We start from the raw sequence: 17720 nt of genomic DNA on the forward strand, positions 1-17720 counted from the left end.
CAGGATAGGACCTTGCCATATTCACTGCTATGGGAAGCTTGGCCTTTTCGTGAAGCATCTTAGGATGGGGTACTTCCCAGTCGAATTCATTCACACGTGTTTTTGGATTATCTGCCTTGTGCCCCGTACCCTCTTGGCTGGGGGGTGGAGCTGAGGACTCTGCAGGTAGGACCTGGTCATTTCGATCCAGGACAGGCCCAGGGACTCAGGTTACCTCGTCCTCTTCTTGTTAAAAAGATCCGGCCATTTTGCTCTCTCCTGTAAATGAAGTTTTTCTTCCATGAATCACCATCTTTCCAGACCAAAACCAAATTGTCATATATACAGTTAGATGTTAGCATATCATTAAGCAGTCAGATGTGCTGAAAAGCTGGAATAGCTCAGCAAACACTTCCTGTAGTGAAATTTCATTCCTGAAATTGGCAGCAAAGCCTTCTCAGAGCCTCAAAAATCACCAACCTGAAATAATGGCCTGGAGCAGAACATTTGACTCCTGTTGATAGATAGCTTTGTTAACGTGGATTCATATTGGCAGCCTCATTGTCAGTCTGGAACTCTTAATCCCCAGTTTGCAAATATTTATGTGATTTAGCCCCGGGAATAATAACAGACCCTCTGTTTTTATGGAGAGAACCAGTGCCCTGCAGCAATCCAGGATGATTAGACTACACTGTGTCAGGGTAAGCATTCTCTAATTTTAAAACATTTTTTTAAAAGATGGGCTCTTTTTTAGCATTATGTTTTGGAAAGATAGAGCATTTTAGCAGCCAGAGTTAACCGGGCTTTCAAACAGGAGAGGTCTGCCATTAGAACAATTAGTCCTAGCTTCTTTTCATGCTGATTTAGCTTACCTGGGAACTCATCTTATCTGCTCACTTCTGTTCAGCTGGAAAATGTGTATACATTCATCATAGGCCATTTCATTATTCAAAGAAAAGGTGTGTATATTCATAGGTCATCTCATTATTTGGAGAAAATGTGTACGTATTTATAAGTCATTTCATTATTCAGGGAAAGTGTATATTAGCATCCAGAAAGATGAATTAAATCTTGATTTACCCCCTGTACTTCATGGCAGAAATATAAGTATTATTTTTAATAGGTATTTAATAGGTATTATTTAAAAAAGATTTTTTTTACAACTTTGTTACATCTTTCTTACCACCCCACATAAAATGAGATACTGTATGTGCAAAAAGCAGAGTGAACTGTAGAGAGCTGTAGAGATCTTGGTTCATAGTTTTCTTCAAAGGAGATTTCTCAGAGGTGAGTTAAAAATTCCTGAGGGTGAAGTCTGAGGTGGGTTTGCTAGGAGGAAGGGGCAGCGTGGGGAAAGTCTTGGACACAATAAAGAATAAGGTGTGTTGGGGGACAGAAGGCACTTGGTTATGTGGGACCAGAGCCCAACATTAGAATGGAGAGGGTGGGGGTCCCTAGCCTCAAAGTGAGGTGGGGCCAGGACAGAGTACTAGGCCACGCACCAGTCCTGGGAGCAGGGGGCGGTGCCCAGGAGCAGGGAGAGCCCGCCTGGCTTTTAGGTAGATGTCAGGCTGTGGAGAAGGCAAGATTAGGCCACAGGTAGGCCAGAAAGGAGCCCATGCTCTCCAGACAAAAGCTGCCTGTGCCAGAACCCGGGCAGTGGCTGCAGGGGTGCAGGAGAGAGGGGCAGAGAAGCCCCAGGAGGACACAGCTACAGGATTGGGTGGCAGATGGCATGCGTGGGAGCAGGGGAGGGAGAAATCAAGGAGGTCTCCCGGACTGGGTGTGACTGTCTGGGGGCAGTGGGTAGCCTCCCGAGGAGGGAAAAACAGGAGGGGTACAGGTTGGGGATGTGGGAGGTGGAGGGCAAAGCTGACTCCCCCAGCACCCAGGATGATGGATGCTGTAGCAGAGGTTAGAGGCCCATGTTGGCCCCATCGAATGTCAGGGGTCAGGCAGTATTGATACTGGAATTTCAAGGGCTCCTGAGTGGCTCAGTTGGTTAAGTGTCTGCCTTCAGCTCAGGTCATAGTCCCAGGATCAAGCCCCACATCAGGCTCCCTGTTCATCGGGAAGCCTGCTTCTCCCTTTCCTTCTGCCTGTCACTCCCCCCAGCTTGTGTGCTCGCTTGCGCACTCTCTCACACACAAATAAATAAGGCCTTTAAAAAAAAAAAAAAAGGTGATTGTGCCAAGGGCGCCTGGGTGAGTCAGTCAGTTAAGCTTCAGACTCTTTAATTTTGGCTCATGTCATGACCTCGGGGTCCTGAGATCCAGCCTGGTGGCGCTGGCCTGGCAGGCTCTGTGCTCAGCAGAGGATCTGCTGCTCTCCTTCCTCTCCCTCTGTCTCTCCCCCTGCTCCTGTGCATGCTCTTTCTCAAAATAAATAAATAAAATCTTAAAAAAAAAAAAAAATCAAAGTGACCGAGCCAGGACCTGTTGCTATGGATGAGCAGGGTTTCTGCTGGCTGAAGTGGAAACCCTTGTGGGCTGTTTGGAAGCATAGTGACCAATGATTCTCTGTGTTCTCTCTGTAGGAAACCGTATCACCCGAAACTGGAAGCTTTCGTTAGTCACATGTCGAAAGGATCTGGAGCCTCTTTCGAAAGCCCCTTACACTCCCTGCCTCTTTACCCCAATCATCCACTGTGTGAGATGGGAGAGCTCACTCAGACAGGTACGTGTGACAGCCTCGGCTTACCCTGTCTCCTGCGCCCTCCTCCATGTGGCATACATTGGAGTGAATGCTCCTGGGCAAGGCACTGTGGGCTTACAGGGACAACTGAGGACTGGCACCTCAGGCCAGAGTCAAGCATCTGAGTCCACCAAGGTATCTAAGTAAACCTCCAATTTCTAAAAATTAAAAATAACCCTTTTTCTTAGTGCAAGAGCAGTATATGGCCATGGAAGAGAAATTAGGAAAGACAGTTGAGCAAAAGGAAGAAGAGTTTAAAGTACCCATAATCCCAATCCACTGAAGAAATTAGTCATCCTTTTTCATTTATGTGCGTGCACACATGCACACACAGTAGCATTTTACTAAGCACACTCTTTGATAACCCACTTTTTCATTAAACAGTACATTCTGATCATCTTTCCCTATTGATAAACATTGGTTAACAGCATCATTTCTGGGGTCTACATATTAATTATCCCACTATTGCTGGACTATAATTAATATAACCAATCCCATGTTCTTAGAAACTCCAAAGAAAATGACCTGATAAGTTTTCGTGTGCAAGATCTCAGAAGCAAACGCGTGGGGCGGATCCCTAGTGAGCATAGAGTTGGGCTGAATGTGTCCCTCCCAGAAGCCCAGCTTTCCCTCTGCAGCCCTGCTCGTACCCTCACACAGCCAGTCCCCTGTCTGGGCAGGTTGGCAAGTTAACCATGGGGCTACCTCCGTTAGGAAGAGAAGGAACTGGGAGGCCCCCAGTAGGTCCTAGCTTCTTCCTACTTCAGTCTGGGACCTCAAAGGACCTTTGTGTGGTCACCAGCCTTTTTGGGAGAATCGGGAGGACCTATTGGCCATGTTGTTTCCTCGTCCCACCAGTACCGTGGGACCTCACCTCCGATGAAAGGGAGGTCTGTGTTCTGTAGTTGGCCCTGCAGAGTTTTGCCATGTTTTAGAAGCCATTATTATTGGGGAGAATATGGTGAGAGAGTGGGCTGAACTGAAGGCTCTGGAAGACTAGCCTTAAATAAGGAGTTTTGTCAAAAGCTTTTGATTATCAGTTCCATGTGCTCAAGGTCTGCAGTAGTTTAAAACAGGAGTTTCGCATCCAACCAGACCAACCACCCCCGTTCTGTAACAAGTATCCTGTGGTGCTCCCTTATCCCTCCTGAAGTGAAATTCAAATATAATTAGAACCTTTCTAGTTACAAAATTGTAAAGAAGAGCAGTTATATCAGGTACTCTAACTATAATATAAAGGAGAAACAAAAGGAAATGAATTTATTATACAATGCTGTATGTTTCAGTATAAAAGTTTGAGCACACTCTCAGTAGGAAACAAAATGACACAGTTGGTTGTTTATGCTTAAATGTAGATTGGCAACTGTGACTATTACAAATGCAGACCAAGGGATATTATATTGGGGACTCTAACACCACATTTGGGGACATGATTTTTTTGATAAGTTCTGATCAAAATAAAATACAGATGTCCCTTAATTTCTCTTGTATTTCTGGAAAAAATCAGTGGGCGTTAATGTTGTGTAAAAATGATTTTGTATTTATGACACAGGTTCTAGGCTAAAGTATTTAAAAAGGTTTTTCACATGTGGTAATATCTGTCAAAAGTGGGTCAGAAAACAGTTCTTTGGGGAGACTGTCTAGCTCCGTGGCCCCCACCCAGTAGGTGTTCGGAATGTTCCTCCCTGTATCATTGTGACAACCCCAAACCCTCCCTGACAGCAGAGCCACGCTGGTTGAGAACCACTGGTTAGACCCTCTGGTAGCAAGCAACAGAAACCAACTCCAGCAAAAGATGGACATTTATTATATGGATTCAGGGTGACTCCAGACTCTAAAGGCAAGAATATGACCAGGCCTCCAGAGACTGGAACCAGGAATAAGAAATCTGTCTGTCCCAGCCCTGTAGTTTTGCTTTGTGTCTCTCTACAGTGGGACCGTCCTAGCCTTACCTAGAAACGAACGGCAAGTCCAAATTCTTGAGAGACAGTGACAGAAAGAAAATCTGGCAGGGTCCTTCAGGGGTCAGTGTCCATCAGCTGGCTCAGAGGTCATGGGGACTGTGCACTGAGCAGTGGGGGCCTAACCAGCCTCTCAATCCAGGGGCTGTTCCCTGAGAAGAGTTGGGGGAAGCTGGCCCTCACGCATTTAGAGACGCTCATTCATTCCTACCTTCTCAGTCACTCTATTATCTACATCGCTTTCTAAATCAACATTACTCAAGAAATCACTTTCACGGTACTATTTGCTCCTGTTCCCTAATTCTCTTTTAATGCTCACTTTTATCTTCTATTTTAAATTTCATTAAAAATGCATAGCTGTTAGAATAACCATTTATAACTGAAACACTTTTGGCGCCCCGCAGTAACTGTGGAGGCCTGATCATTAGTGCCTACTCTTATTCAAGATGCTTTGGCAGCTGCTGAGTGTGGAGGGGTGGGGAGCGGCGGGATGAACAGATGCTCCCCGCCTTGTCCTAAAGGAGCCCGCACGCAGCTGCTACGGGACAGCGGGCATGGAGGTGGAGGCGACTCATCATGCTACTGCAGGCCTGCGGAAGAAACCCAGGCTGTGGAGTAGAAGGGGCCCATGGGACGGACTGCAGATGCCCCCTCCCCCCAGGGCTGGTGGTGAGTGAGATTAGCGTGTGTCAAGTGCCTGTCATGGTGCTAGCATGTGCTGGGCTGGGCATTCACAGCCCAAGTCCTGGAGAGCCCATGGAACCGGAACAGGAAGGAATTCTTGGTCTGACCTGGGGGAGGAAGAAGGAAGGCCACAGAGCAGGCCCATATTGGAGCCAGGCACCAGGTAAGGATTTCTCTAGGCTGAGAAAGGTGAAGGGCGTGACCAAGGTCCTAAAGATGCAGGCTGGGTTTGGAGACATCAAGAGGCCCGAAATGGCTAGAACTTCATATTTCTGCCTGAAAAGACAGGGGAGAAGGTGCTACGAGCAGGGACTAGGAGGGCAAGGTTGGGCCCACATGGGGCTGAGTGCCAGCTCTGCGACCTCTTAACAGTGATTGGCTCAGGGCCTCGGTTTCCTTGGCTGTAAAATAAAGAAAATGGAAATAATAATATGCCTACTTTATTGGGTTTTTATGAGGTTGAATGGAAAAAGGTCTGAACATGGGAAGCACTCAACCCTAAAATATGCAACCTGGAGATATAAGGCAGGCCCAGAGGCCAATGGGGGCCAGACACAGATTCTTAATGTTTGTCATCAGGTTTTGTCTCTTTTTGCAAACCATTTTGGAAATGCGTAAGACCTGTGTCAGCCCAGATCTCTGAGGGAATTCTGTGCTCGATAAACCTCCTTCAGAATGGGATGCAGACGTCCTTTGTAATGTTTTCCTGAGCTATTCCCCTTCCTGGGCCAGTGCCGTGCCTGTCTCACACATCTCAGCCTCGAGCTGTCCTGGGTTTTCACACAGTTTGAACATCTGAATAAGCAACATTGGTCATGACCTGGTCGGGGTTGGGGGCTGTGTGTGGTTGACCCTCAGAGAATGCAGATCTGTTACTGGGATTCCATCCCCCACATCCTGCTGCCTGGAGGGTAAGCTTGCTTTCATCTGGGATTGTCTTCTCCTACTTGAAGATAAGGCTTTTCTTTTTCTTTTTTTTTTTTGTTTCCCCAAGATAATTTGTTACCATACTGGGGTAGTTCAAGACTAAAACTTTTTAAACTTTTAGTTGGCAGGTAAATTTAAAATTCTTGTTCCTATCCATGTTTTATTTGCCATTTCTGTACCCCTATCTCCCCAGGTAATACCAGTTTCTTATGCATCCTTCCAAAGTTTCTTTATGTAAAACACAAACAACTGCAAATACACATTCTTATTTGTCCCTCATTTTTATTTTAAAGGAGTATAATAAATGTACTATTCTGCACTTTGTTTTTCCCAAATACTCTATCCAGGAGTCTGAAAGAGCATTCCATATCTCCACAGACAGAATGTCCTTGATGAGCAGGTAATGCCCCAGGAGGCTTAGGCAGAATGTACCTAGAAGGTTAGCAGCAAGCCTTCACTTGGGAGAGTACAGAGAATGAGGCAAAGGAGAGAACCCCCCAACAGTGAGAGGACTAAACAGCCAGCAGCACCTTTTTCTCTTTAGCTGTTTGATTTCTGTGGGCCCTCCCTGCACACTGAAGAATACTGTGTCCCTGGGGAGGAGGGAGAAAGCTCTTCTTAAGCCCATGCCAGTTACAGCCTTGACATCTGCCAGGAGGCTCGACAGCTGCCGTCTGAGGCCCCCCGGTCACAACGCCTCCTCCCAGGGAAGGGAGGGATTGAGCAGATGGTCCTAGTGCTCCCCTCTGCTCATCCCTTCCTGAATAATCCCAAGGGGCTCCCCTTGTGAGTTCACACAAACCCATTCCTGTAGCTTCCACATGCTGGTTTTGATTATATTCCCATGGATGGGAATATAATGGGAAGCACTGCAGAGTCGGCCCCTGACTCGGTCTCCCTTTGCTACTGCTCCTGCTGAGCTGGTAGTGAGCACAGTTTGTGTCCCTGTGTTTCAGGAGTTGTGCAGCATTTGCAGAACGGCCAGCTGCTGAGGGACATCTATCTAAAGAAACACAAACTCCTGCCGAGTGACTGGTCCCCAGACCACCTCTACTTGGAGACCACTGGGAAAAGCCGGACCCTACAAAGTGGGCTGGCCTTGCTTTATGGCTTTCTCCCAGATTTTGACTGGAAGAGGATTCATTTCAGACATCAGCCAAGTGCTCTGTTCTGCTCCGGAAACTGCTATTGCCCCATGAGAAACCAGTACCTGGAAAAGGAGCAGCGTCGGCAGTACCTCTTACGTCTGAAAAACAGCCAGCTGGAGAGGACCTACGAGGACATGGCCAGGATCGTGGACGTCCCCACCAAGCAACTTCGCGCTGCCAACCCCATAGACTCCATGCTGTGCCGCTTCTGCCACAACGTCAGCTTCCCATGCACGAGGAACGGCTGTATCGACATGGAGCACTTCAAGGTGATCAAGACGCATCAGATAGAGGATGAGAGAGAGAGGCGGGAGAAGAAGCTCTATTTGGGCTATGCGCTCCTGGGCGCCCACCCCATCCTGAACCAGACTGTCAACCGGATGCAGCGTGCCGCGGAGGGCAGGAGAGAGGAGGTCTTTGCCCTCTACTCTGCTCATGATGTCACTCTGTCACCGGTTCTTAGCGCCTTGGGCCTGATGGAAGCCAGATTCCCAAGGTTTGCAGCTAGGTTGATCTTGGAGCTCTGGCAAGACCGAGAAAAGCCAAGTGAGCATTCTGTCCGGATTCTTTATAATGGCGTCGATGTCACATTCCACACCTCTTTTTGCCAGGACCACCACAAGCATTCCTCCAAGCCCATGTGCCCCCTTGAAAACTTAGTCCGCTTTGTCAAGCGGGACATGTTTGTGGCCCTGGGGAGTAGTGGTAGTACTAATTATTACGACGCATGTCACAGGGAAGGATTCTAGAAGGGAGGCAGTGCAGGGCTGAGAGAATCTATGCCAATACAGAGGGATGGGAAGGGTCCACTTCTAGATCTGTCCATTGTCAAGGGTATAAGACTATTGATTTATAAAGGCTAGAAGTCATGTTTGAGCCATGTGGATGATTGGGTTGAACGGGAAGCACATTGCTATAATTGGGTTCGTGGGTTACTTGGTACATCACGGCCAGTTCATAGAAAGAGGAAGGTACTTCCGTCGTAGCCTGACTTTGCTCATGATGCTACAGGGTATGTCAATACCCAGAGCTGCCAGTCCATATGTGTAGTATTTCGATCTGCAGGGGTAGCATATGATGGAACCAGCAAACCTCAACCAAAATTTTCTTCATCTGGGGTGGTTTTGCCTTGTTCCTGTTCAGCAAAACCATTCCCGAAGTGATTTATCTATAAATAGGGGTTGGTACATTTTTCCCGTACAGGGCCAGATAGTAAAGACTGTGGACTCTGGGGTCCCAGAGGCCACATACAGTCATGTGACGTGAAAGCAACCATAGACAGCATGGAAACAAACGAGTGTGGCTGTATTCACAGCCCAAGTTTGCTGACCCCTAGCTCAGAACACAGGCTCAGCTACATTTGCACTTCCAGGACTTTGAGAACCAGTTGAGTACAAAAAATTATTCGGTGGTGCCTCCAGGAACTTCTGCGAGAAACACCGAATTTGCTCTGTAGCTGGTGTGATAACAAAACTTGAGGGGAAATAAACATAAAATCAGAATGAATCGTAGAAAAATTATTAGAATAATACTTGATGTTCACGATGATTATGGTAGGTATGTTTTAAATATCTGTCTGCTGTAGTCTATTTGCTGTATAGGCTGAAATTTTTGTATCCCATTTAGTATTTTTATAGTCTAGGGAACTATTTTCTAAGACCGGTTTTAGATGTGCTCTTAGTCCTAGGTAAAATTCAATTTACCATACCTGCTTGGTGGTTAGAAGGAAGCTAGAAGCTGAATTCAGGCACTTTCTTCTAATAAAACTAATTATGGCTTATTCCCTCTGACAAGCTGTAGAATTGGATCAATTTTTAAACCATCTGCATCAATTTCAAATGGTAAATTCTAATTGATTTTTAAATAAGCTTTTGGGAGAACTTTGTTATAGATATCTAAATAATCTTTCTAAGATATTTTATATATTAGAAGCAATTGTAATTAAATCTGTGGTTTCTGAACTAAAATGGTGCTAGTTCCATGTGAAGAAATGTAAAGTGCAAGTGAGATTCTGAAGTGTCTTTGGCATTCCATACTTTCCTCTTTGTTTTTGTCTAATGTTGCCTTTGGATACATCTGTTTCTATAAATAAATTTTTGAAGAATACTCGTACATGTAAGTCATGGTTTGTACCTACAAGGCATTCTAGTTCTCTTCAAGTAAGTTCCCAAATTTCAGAAACTTATTTATTTATTTATTTAGTATAAGTAAAAATGTTTAAATTAAAGAACTCCCTGGTGTGCATGGAAAAGGGAGGCCAGGCCATGCTGGCCCACCAGAGATGGAGGAAAGGGACAGCAGTGTTGGGCCTGGAGGGCCAGGGCTTCCAGCTCTGACAGCAGCATCCGGGCTCCGCGGGCTGGGAGGCTGTGCACAGATAGCGGCCTTGGCGTGGTTTAAAAATCTATCTTAACTCTTCCTTTTATTGCTGAAAATCACGTGTTGTCTCTTGAGTAGTTAAAACTGTTGTTTTTTGATCCCACTCACAATATATCCGAATTAGAACTGCTAAACACAGCTTGAAAATGTAAAACTAAAAGTGGATCAGAAGATATTTTAAAAATCAGATTGAGGGGCACCTGGGTGGCTCAGTCGGTTAAGCATCTGCCTCTTGGTTTTGGCCCAGGTCATGATCTCAAGAGTTGTGAGATGGAGCCCTGCCATGCACATCAGGCTCTCAGGCCCTGGGTTCAGCAGGGAGTCTGCTTGAGATTCTCTCCCACCCCCCCCACCATCCTCTTTCCCTACCCCACCCCCTGCTCTTGTGGGAGGAGGACCCCTCTCTCACTCGCTGTCTCTCAAATAAATCTTTAAAAAGAATCAGTTTGGGGGCACCTGGGTGGCTCAGTGGGTTAAAGCCTCTGCTCTCAGCTCAGGTCATGATCCCAGGGTCCTGGGATTGAGCCCCGCGTCGGGCTCTCTGCTCAGCGGGGAGCCTGCTTCCCCCTCTCTTTCTGCCTGTCTCTCTGCCTGCTTGTGATCTCTGTCTGTCAAATAAATAAATCTTAAAAAAAAAAAAGAAGAAGAAGAATCCGTTTGAAACAGCTATTGGTAAAGGTAAATGTGTTGGATATTAAAAGCGTAGCTAAAGGTTTCGCCTCCCAAGACCTCAGGTGTGCACATCATTTACATATCTTCCTCAGTATTAAGTTCCAAGACCTCTCGCTCCATAAACAAACGCTGATCACTGAGCTGAGATTAATGCATCCAGTTCTTGGTTTCTGGACAGTGGTCTTGATGGCTTAGTTCATGGCAGGTGTGGGCGTGTACATGTGCACATTCAGCTTTCTTGTTTCTATGATTAAAATTAATACACGCACACTGGAAAACAATCAGACTATACTGAAAACAACTTCAAAAGTGAAGTTCTCTTCTATTCCCACCTCCAGAGACAACACTGTGGGATATTTGACAGATATTCCTCCAGAAATTTTCCACGCAGATGTGAGATTGAGTTCAGCATCAGGCTCCAAGCTTAGGGTGGAGTCTGCTTAAGACTCTCTCCCTTTCTCTCAAGTAAATAAATCTTTAAATATCATTAAAAATGAGTGAAACTGAAACTTAAAACCAAGGTACTAGAATGGGGCCACATGCTTTTGAGGTACACAGAAGGAGCAGAAGCTAGCAGCTATATGTGTTAATTTTGTAGCCCAACTGAGTAAGTTAACCCTTTTTCAGTACTGCGAGATAATTATTAATATACTAGAGTATTATTTCTCCACTTTCACTTATAAACAGAACTGAAGAACTCTATACTGCTATTAAACCTGCTTGAGGGTCTTTGAAGCCACAGCAGAATTGGGCTTTGGAAAGATGTGACTGATTCCTCTCTCTAGGACCCCTATACTGAGACAGGAGAGGCGGGGATGCGTGCCTCCATCTTCAGGAAGCCTGCACGGATGCAGCAGCCCAGCTAGTGTGGGTGTAGCCCTGTGTGTTTAAACATAGCTGCAAGTCGAAAGCCAAGAACAGCCAGGGTTTATAGTGCAGTTCTGGCTTGGACAGTGGCCAGAGTTCTGGCCCGGGCGCCAGTTAGCCGCCATTGCCCAAAGCCACTGGACTAAATGCTGGGCTTGCACCCCTGTATACTGTCTGTCCTGTGACTGTCTCATGAATAATAACAGCTTCTGCTTAAGAGGAACCCACTGAATGCCTAGAGTCTGCTCAGGCTTTCCTGGCCTCTACAGTCCATCTGCCAGCTGAGCCTGGCCTTGAGGAGCAGCGGGTGGCCCTGAGGGTCAGCTTGGCTCCACCCAGAGCTGCAGAGCCCCTCAGCATGGGGGCAGCCTGAGGCCTGGCATCTGAATAACAGCACTGCTGTGGGCTAGGTGCTTCCCTTGAGGGGCCCCACAAGCATTTCTTTATCAGTCCCAACAACCCTCTTGAGAAGTTCCTATTACCCCTCATACAAATGAGCAAAAGAGGCTGAAGTTGGTGGGAGGGGGGCAGGGGATGAAGTCACTTTTCCAAAGGAAAACTCAAAGCCTAGAGGCTAACTAACCCAAGCGTCTATGACCCCATGAATTTGACAGTGTGTGTGCTGCGTGACCCACCAGAGCTTTTCTTAGGCTAATTTAATCCTCCTAACCACCCTACAAGATACCATCTTTGCTGATGAATATCAAGTAGTACTAAAACAGAGTGGGGTTACAACTGTTATAAATTTAAATCTGAATGAACAGGAGACTATTCCAAAGGTGCCCCTGACCATCTGTGGTTGCTGTTTTTGTTAAGAAAAAACCACTTATATAATGTAAAACTAATTTTGGCTGTGATGCTGTATTATATTCAGCCTTTAGGAGATAGCATGAAACATCATTTTTAGCCTTCAGGACCCAGTCTGGTATCTGTAAAGGAGATAGGGTAGTTTGGGGCTGTGTTTTAATAGGGAGGCCAGCTGTTTGCCTGGGACTGATGAGTGTCTCAGCATGCAGGACTCTCCTTGCTAAAACCAAGCAAGATCCAGACACACTGGGATGGGCTGGTTGCGTGGTGTGAAGTACCACCATTCCCAATTCTGAGAGACAGGTTAAGTCTGACGGAGTGACTCAGCCAAGGTTTCCCGTGCCTAGCGAGTGTGCGCCGGGGGTGGGACTCCAAAGCTACTGTCCATGTTCTTAAGCAGGACTTGACGGTGGCTCTCAGAACTATTTAGGACTCTGGGGTTCCATGCGACAGAAACCTGAATACAGTAGTTAAGCAAACTAAGCCTTTCATTTTCTCCAGTGGCCCTACCATTTCATCAGGAAACCAGACTGCTGTTTACATCTTACTGGCCAGGAGAGTGTCCCTTGGCCCACCTCCACTGCAAAGGAATCTAGGAAAGTATTTTTGTTGGGCACATTGCTGTCTCCAATCCGGCCCAGGAAGAACCCTGAAGGGCCACCCCAACTTCAGTGTTCCCCACAGGGTCAGCACAGTGCACTTCTGCCTCCCCTGCTGTCTTCCATTCCTCCGCAGTGTTGGCCCCAAGAACATTCCCTGGTACACTTCCCACACCCATCCCTATCTGAGTCTGCTCCTGGGAAACAACTTGCAGCAGAGGGCAAGCAAATCCTAGGGCCTGAGGCCTCTGCAAGTCAGGGCAGAAAAACTAGTGTCATTTACTTGAAAGGGATAACATATCTACTGATTACAAATTTCTTCTATCACTGCCTTTGAGGGGCTTATTTTATTGTGGAAGTTAAGTAAGCACACAAGAAGCAGTAGGAGAAACTTGATCCTGAACAGCCCAAAACTGATTACAGAGAGCTGTTATACCAAGATTTCCCATTTACTGAACACACACCAGGGGCTGGACACTGGGCTAAATAAGCACTCAACTGACCTAGACTTTATGTCTTACAAGATATGTAAGCATTTTTTATCTTCACTGTGTAGGTGAGGAGACTGAGGCTCAGAGGAGGACATCTGCCCAGGATCCCACAGTCAGTAGGAGGTGGCAGATCCAGGGCTGGAACATGGCTCATCCCAGACTACAAAGTCCTTCCAGCTCCCTGGCCCACAGCTTCCTCTGCCCCCTTACTCCACCACCCTCATAAAAGCAAATTAGCAGGGACGCCTGGGTGGCTTAGTTGGTTAAGCCTCTGCCCTTGGCTCAGGTCATGATCCCAGGGTCCTGGGATCGAGTCCCACACTGGGCTCCTTGCTCAGCGGGGACCCTGCTTCTCTCTCTGCCTCTGCCTACCACTCTGCCTGCTTGTTTAAATAAATAAATAAAATCTTTTAAAACAACAACAACAACTCAATGAGTTTAAAAAGAAAAGGGCAAATTAGCAGAACCTGAAACGGGGGATATAGCAGAGTGGACCCTAGTCCAGGGAATGATCTCTGCTACATTCATCTTTCTAGCTCCTTTCCTTTCTCTTCCCATTTTTAAAAAAGACTGTATTTATTTGAGAGAGAGAGCACATGAGCAGGAAGGAGGGAAGAGGGAAAGGGAGAAGCAGACTCCCCACTGAGCAGGGACCCAAACTGGGACTCAATCCCAGGACCCTGAAATCATGACCTGAGCTGAAGGCAGATGCTTAATCAACTGAGCCACCCAGGTACCCCTCTTCCCACTTTTTTCTAATGCAACACTTCAAAGGAAGTAGGATCACCTTACAGTGGGTTGTTTTAGCCTGGGTTCTGAAAGCTGCCTGAGAACAAAATCTTAAGTGTAGATGTTTATCAGGGAATGTGGTCCCAAGGAGCAGAAGCAAAAGACAGGGAAGGGGACAAAGGGGAAAGGGAAAGCTACAGGGAAGCTGCATACTGAGCTGATATGGTGACTGGTTGCTCTAGTCAGGACCGCCTAAGAAACCTGAGACACACCTGAATGGTTCACCTGGAGGAAGACTGGGGAAGGGGGGATATTTATCCCTCACTCCCATCCTGTGCTCTCTACCCCACACACTGGGTTGAACATGCATCAGGGCAGAGGGCTCACCTGGGCTCTCTGGCATCTGAGAACCCCTGGGGTGGAAATCAAGAGAATGAGATCCTGTCAGGTCCTGGGCCCAGTCACTGCAACAGTGGCCCACAAAGACACAAGGCCAAGAGGATAGGAAGTGGAGCAGGGGATGTGTTTGATGTGAGGGTGAGTCGGCATTCACTGAGGGCCTTGTAAGGGCCTGTTTAGCCAGAGCGATTCCATTAAACAGTGATTTTGTTGTTTATGCAGTAAAACTTAAACTGACCCTGCACCCCCAACCCCGGGGAACTTACTTAAAAGCAAGTCCTGGAAACCAGTGAATGTGGTCGACCAGTCCCCGATAACAGAGCCCAAATACAAGGGCGGGTCAGGTCAGGTGGAGACAACAGAGCCCGAATCCAGGGATGAGCTGGGCCAGGTGGAGACATCCAATCAGTGCAGCACACATACTGACTCCCTAGCTACCAAGGAGTGTGGGCCCCGCCTTTTGGGCGCGTTTTGGGCGCCAGTTCTGACCAAGGTGATAGGCTAGTTCAAATAGCTACTATGGGGTGAATTGTAATTCAGTTGGCCACTCGTGTGTGACCTAGCACAACTGTGCAGCTTTCTCTGTGTGTTACAATCTCACTGGTCACCTGTGTGTGGCCAGGCTTAACCACATGGCCTTTGCTCTATAAAAGTTAGTCTGTGAGGCTGGGGGTGGTCGCTCTCTCTGTAAGAGGCAGCCCTGAATGGTCAGTTTGATTCTCGATGCTTGGCGTGAAATAAAGCTTTGCTTGACCTTCGCTTTGTATCAGTCTCGTTCCTTTGACCACGGACCTAACAGGCCTTAGCGTCTTAGGCACTGCGCTGTGCTTTAGAAGCAAAACCTTGTTTCAGCCTCAAAACCATACTGTGACTTGGAAGTCATCCTTACTGTCTCCCAGTTTTCAGATGGAGAAAGAAATCGAGAGGAGAGGTCCCCCACCAAGGCCCCACAGCAGAGAAGTGGCAGAAGTAGGAGTCAAAGCAGCCGATTCCCAAGCCCTTGCTCCTCATCACGACACCATCATAGTAAACATTCCCCCCAGGTCCAATATAAAGTATGTGTGAGTGCTTACTCACACACTAACTCCTTACTCAGGATTCCTCTCTGACGTCTGGACTGCACAGATCAAACCGTGCCCCTCCTTGTTAAAACCTCTTGTCCTCCTCTACCTTCTAGATGAAATCCAAGCTCCTTAAAGTGACTCACGAGGCCTTTCATGGTCTGACTCCCACTTACCTCTCCAGCTTTGTTACTTGCAAGGCTGAAGTGGTTGTGCCCAGACTGCCATTGTTGACACAGTTTGTGTGTCCCTGGGAGAGAGGAAAAGGGTTTTAATGTCACTACGTGGGTGGCCAGGTTTGCAGAATCTCTGAAGGGGACAGTCCTCTCCTGTCCAGAGCCCATCCCCACCCCCAGCAAATCTTCCTCAGGACCTAACAACCTCCCAGTCTTTCACTTTCTTCTCCTTCCCCAGTTGTATCTGGAGTTGGGTTTCCCAGAAAGGGAAAGAGACTTGGAACCACATAGACTGAGTTCAAAAGCAGTTCCACACCACTTCCCAGCTGTTAGACCTCAGATGCCCCATCTGTAAAGTGTACACCTCCTGGGAGAGTGTACATAAAGCACCAGGCACACAGGACACCTCTACCGTCACTACTGTCCCCGAGTTATTCTTTCTTTTAACTGTTCTGACAAGCAAACCAGCTGCAGCCAGACTATGCCCTTGCCCATTAACCCAGGAAGCCCATCTCAGGGCATAACCTCATGCTCCACGCATAACCAGGAGACACAACTACCTGGGCCCATGCACTTCCCTTTGGGGGAGAAAAGAACACCAATCTTCTGAGCCCTGCCTTGGTACCCAGGGCCATATCTGACACTTTATATAATCATCTCAGCCATTCCCAAGGGGAAATCAAGCTCATAGCTCATCCTTTCCCCACATTGCCTTCATTGTCTATATCTAACCTCCATCTTTGTGTCTTAGTTACTGGCCATTGCAGAAGCAGCCCCTGTCAGGGAGCCCAGCAAAGAAATGGGAGTCACTGGACCTCTGGCTTAGCCTAGGTCTTAGCCTAGCCCCTCCTGGGCCCCTAGAGAAGCTGAAGAAGCAGCCCAGGAAGTGAAATGCACCTGGACAGAAGACAGATCCTGCCCTCAGCTTTGGGGAGTTGCTCCCCTCTGTACTCTGGGAGAGAGAGGGGAAAGGGGCTTCTCCTCCATTCTCCCTCCTCCCCCATGGCTGGTATGCTCCTGGCAGCAGGGCCTGGGATTGGCAAGTCCTCCTAGTCAGCAGCTGCCCGGCTTCCTCTTAGCTCAGGAGTCAAGCATATCTTGGTTGAACACTTCCTGGGGGAGAAATCCTTTCAGGAGCCTGCTGGCCAGAGACTGGACTCGCACAAGCCTGAAGTTTAGCTCTGAAGGGGGCCTAGTGTGAACGTGACTGGGGAACCACAATGCCCTCTACTGGCAACTCGGCCTGGCCCTTGTCCTACAGCTTTTTCTTTCCCGGCTCCCCACACCAAAGGACGCCTCCTTCCCAGAGACCTAAAGCTCCCTCTGGTGGCCTCGGAGTCAACTCTTCTTTCCGCTTGCCTATACAGGAGTCCACACTTACCCTTGAGGGAACATTCCAAGACCCCCAGTGCACGCCTCAAAATGCAGGTAGTATCGAACATTACATAGACGATGTTTTTTCCTATACATAGGAACCTATGGCAGAGTTTAATTTATAAATTAGGCACAGTAAGAATTAACAATATTAATGATGAAACAGAACAATTATGACAATATACTATAATAAAAGTTCTGTGAATGAGGTCTCTCTCCCTCACCTCTTCTTCCCTCAAAATATCTTCTTGTACTGCACTCACCCTCCTCCTTATGATGATGTGAGATCATAAAATGCCGACATGATGAGATGAAGTGAGTGAACAATGTAGGTAGGCACTGTGATGTAGTGTCAGGCTACTACTGACCTCCTGATGATAACCCAGAGGAAGGATCATATGCTTCCCAACCACAGACCACAACCACAGGTAGCTGAAACCATGCAAAGCAAAATGGCAAACACAGGGGTGTGTGTTACTGTAATGTCGTCATCAGGATGTAGCAAATAGAAACACACTTTGCATCCAGATGGTTTCACCCCAGCTGCCCTTTTGTCCCACTGGCAACCCAGCTGTTTGGCATTCTCAACAACTGGCTCCCTGATGAATGGGCTGATCATTAAATCGACCTTCAACTGATGGATACTGATGGACTACTGTCCATCTGAAAAACTACCCCTAAATGACTGGCCAGTTGGCTGATTAAGTTTCTAAACCACAAATCATTTGACTGACCTACTGGCTTTTTAAATGACCTACTAACACTAAATAACC

The 17720-nt window shown here is 47.2% G+C and overlaps 1 protein-coding gene and 1 long non-coding RNA gene across 12 annotated transcripts in view; one reads left to right on the plus strand and one right to left on the minus strand.

The window, feature by feature from the left end:
- PXYLP1 (2-phosphoxylose phosphatase 1) overlaps positions 1 to 9499 on the plus strand; it is a 90898-nt gene extending 81399 nt beyond the window's left edge. For all 11 annotated transcript variants that reach the window (XM_047726307.1, XM_047726346.1, XM_047726299.1 and 8 more), the window contains 2 exons: positions 2516 to 2655; positions 7202 to 9499. In XM_047726307.1, coding sequence (XP_047582263.1) covers positions 2516 to 2655; positions 7202 to 8142 — 1081 coding nt within the window. In that variant the 3' untranslated portion in view covers positions 8143 to 9499. The remainder of the gene's footprint in view (positions 1 to 2515; positions 2656 to 7201) is intronic.
- LOC125098031 (uncharacterized) lies at positions 7827 to 17206 on the minus strand. The gene is made up of 3 exons (XR_007126684.1): positions 17172 to 17206; positions 15574 to 15647; positions 7827 to 7916 (listed from the first exon to the last, which is right to left on the minus strand). It is a non-coding gene; the product is annotated as an uncharacterized LOC125098031 (long non-coding RNA).
- Positions 17207 to 17720: the final 514 nt, after the last annotated feature.

The sequence above is a fragment of the Lutra lutra genome, chromosome 1 (assembly GCF_902655055.1).
Source record: "Lutra lutra chromosome 1, mLutLut1.2, whole genome shotgun sequence".
Taxonomy (NCBI): Eukaryota; Metazoa; Chordata; class Mammalia; order Carnivora; family Mustelidae; genus Lutra; species Lutra lutra.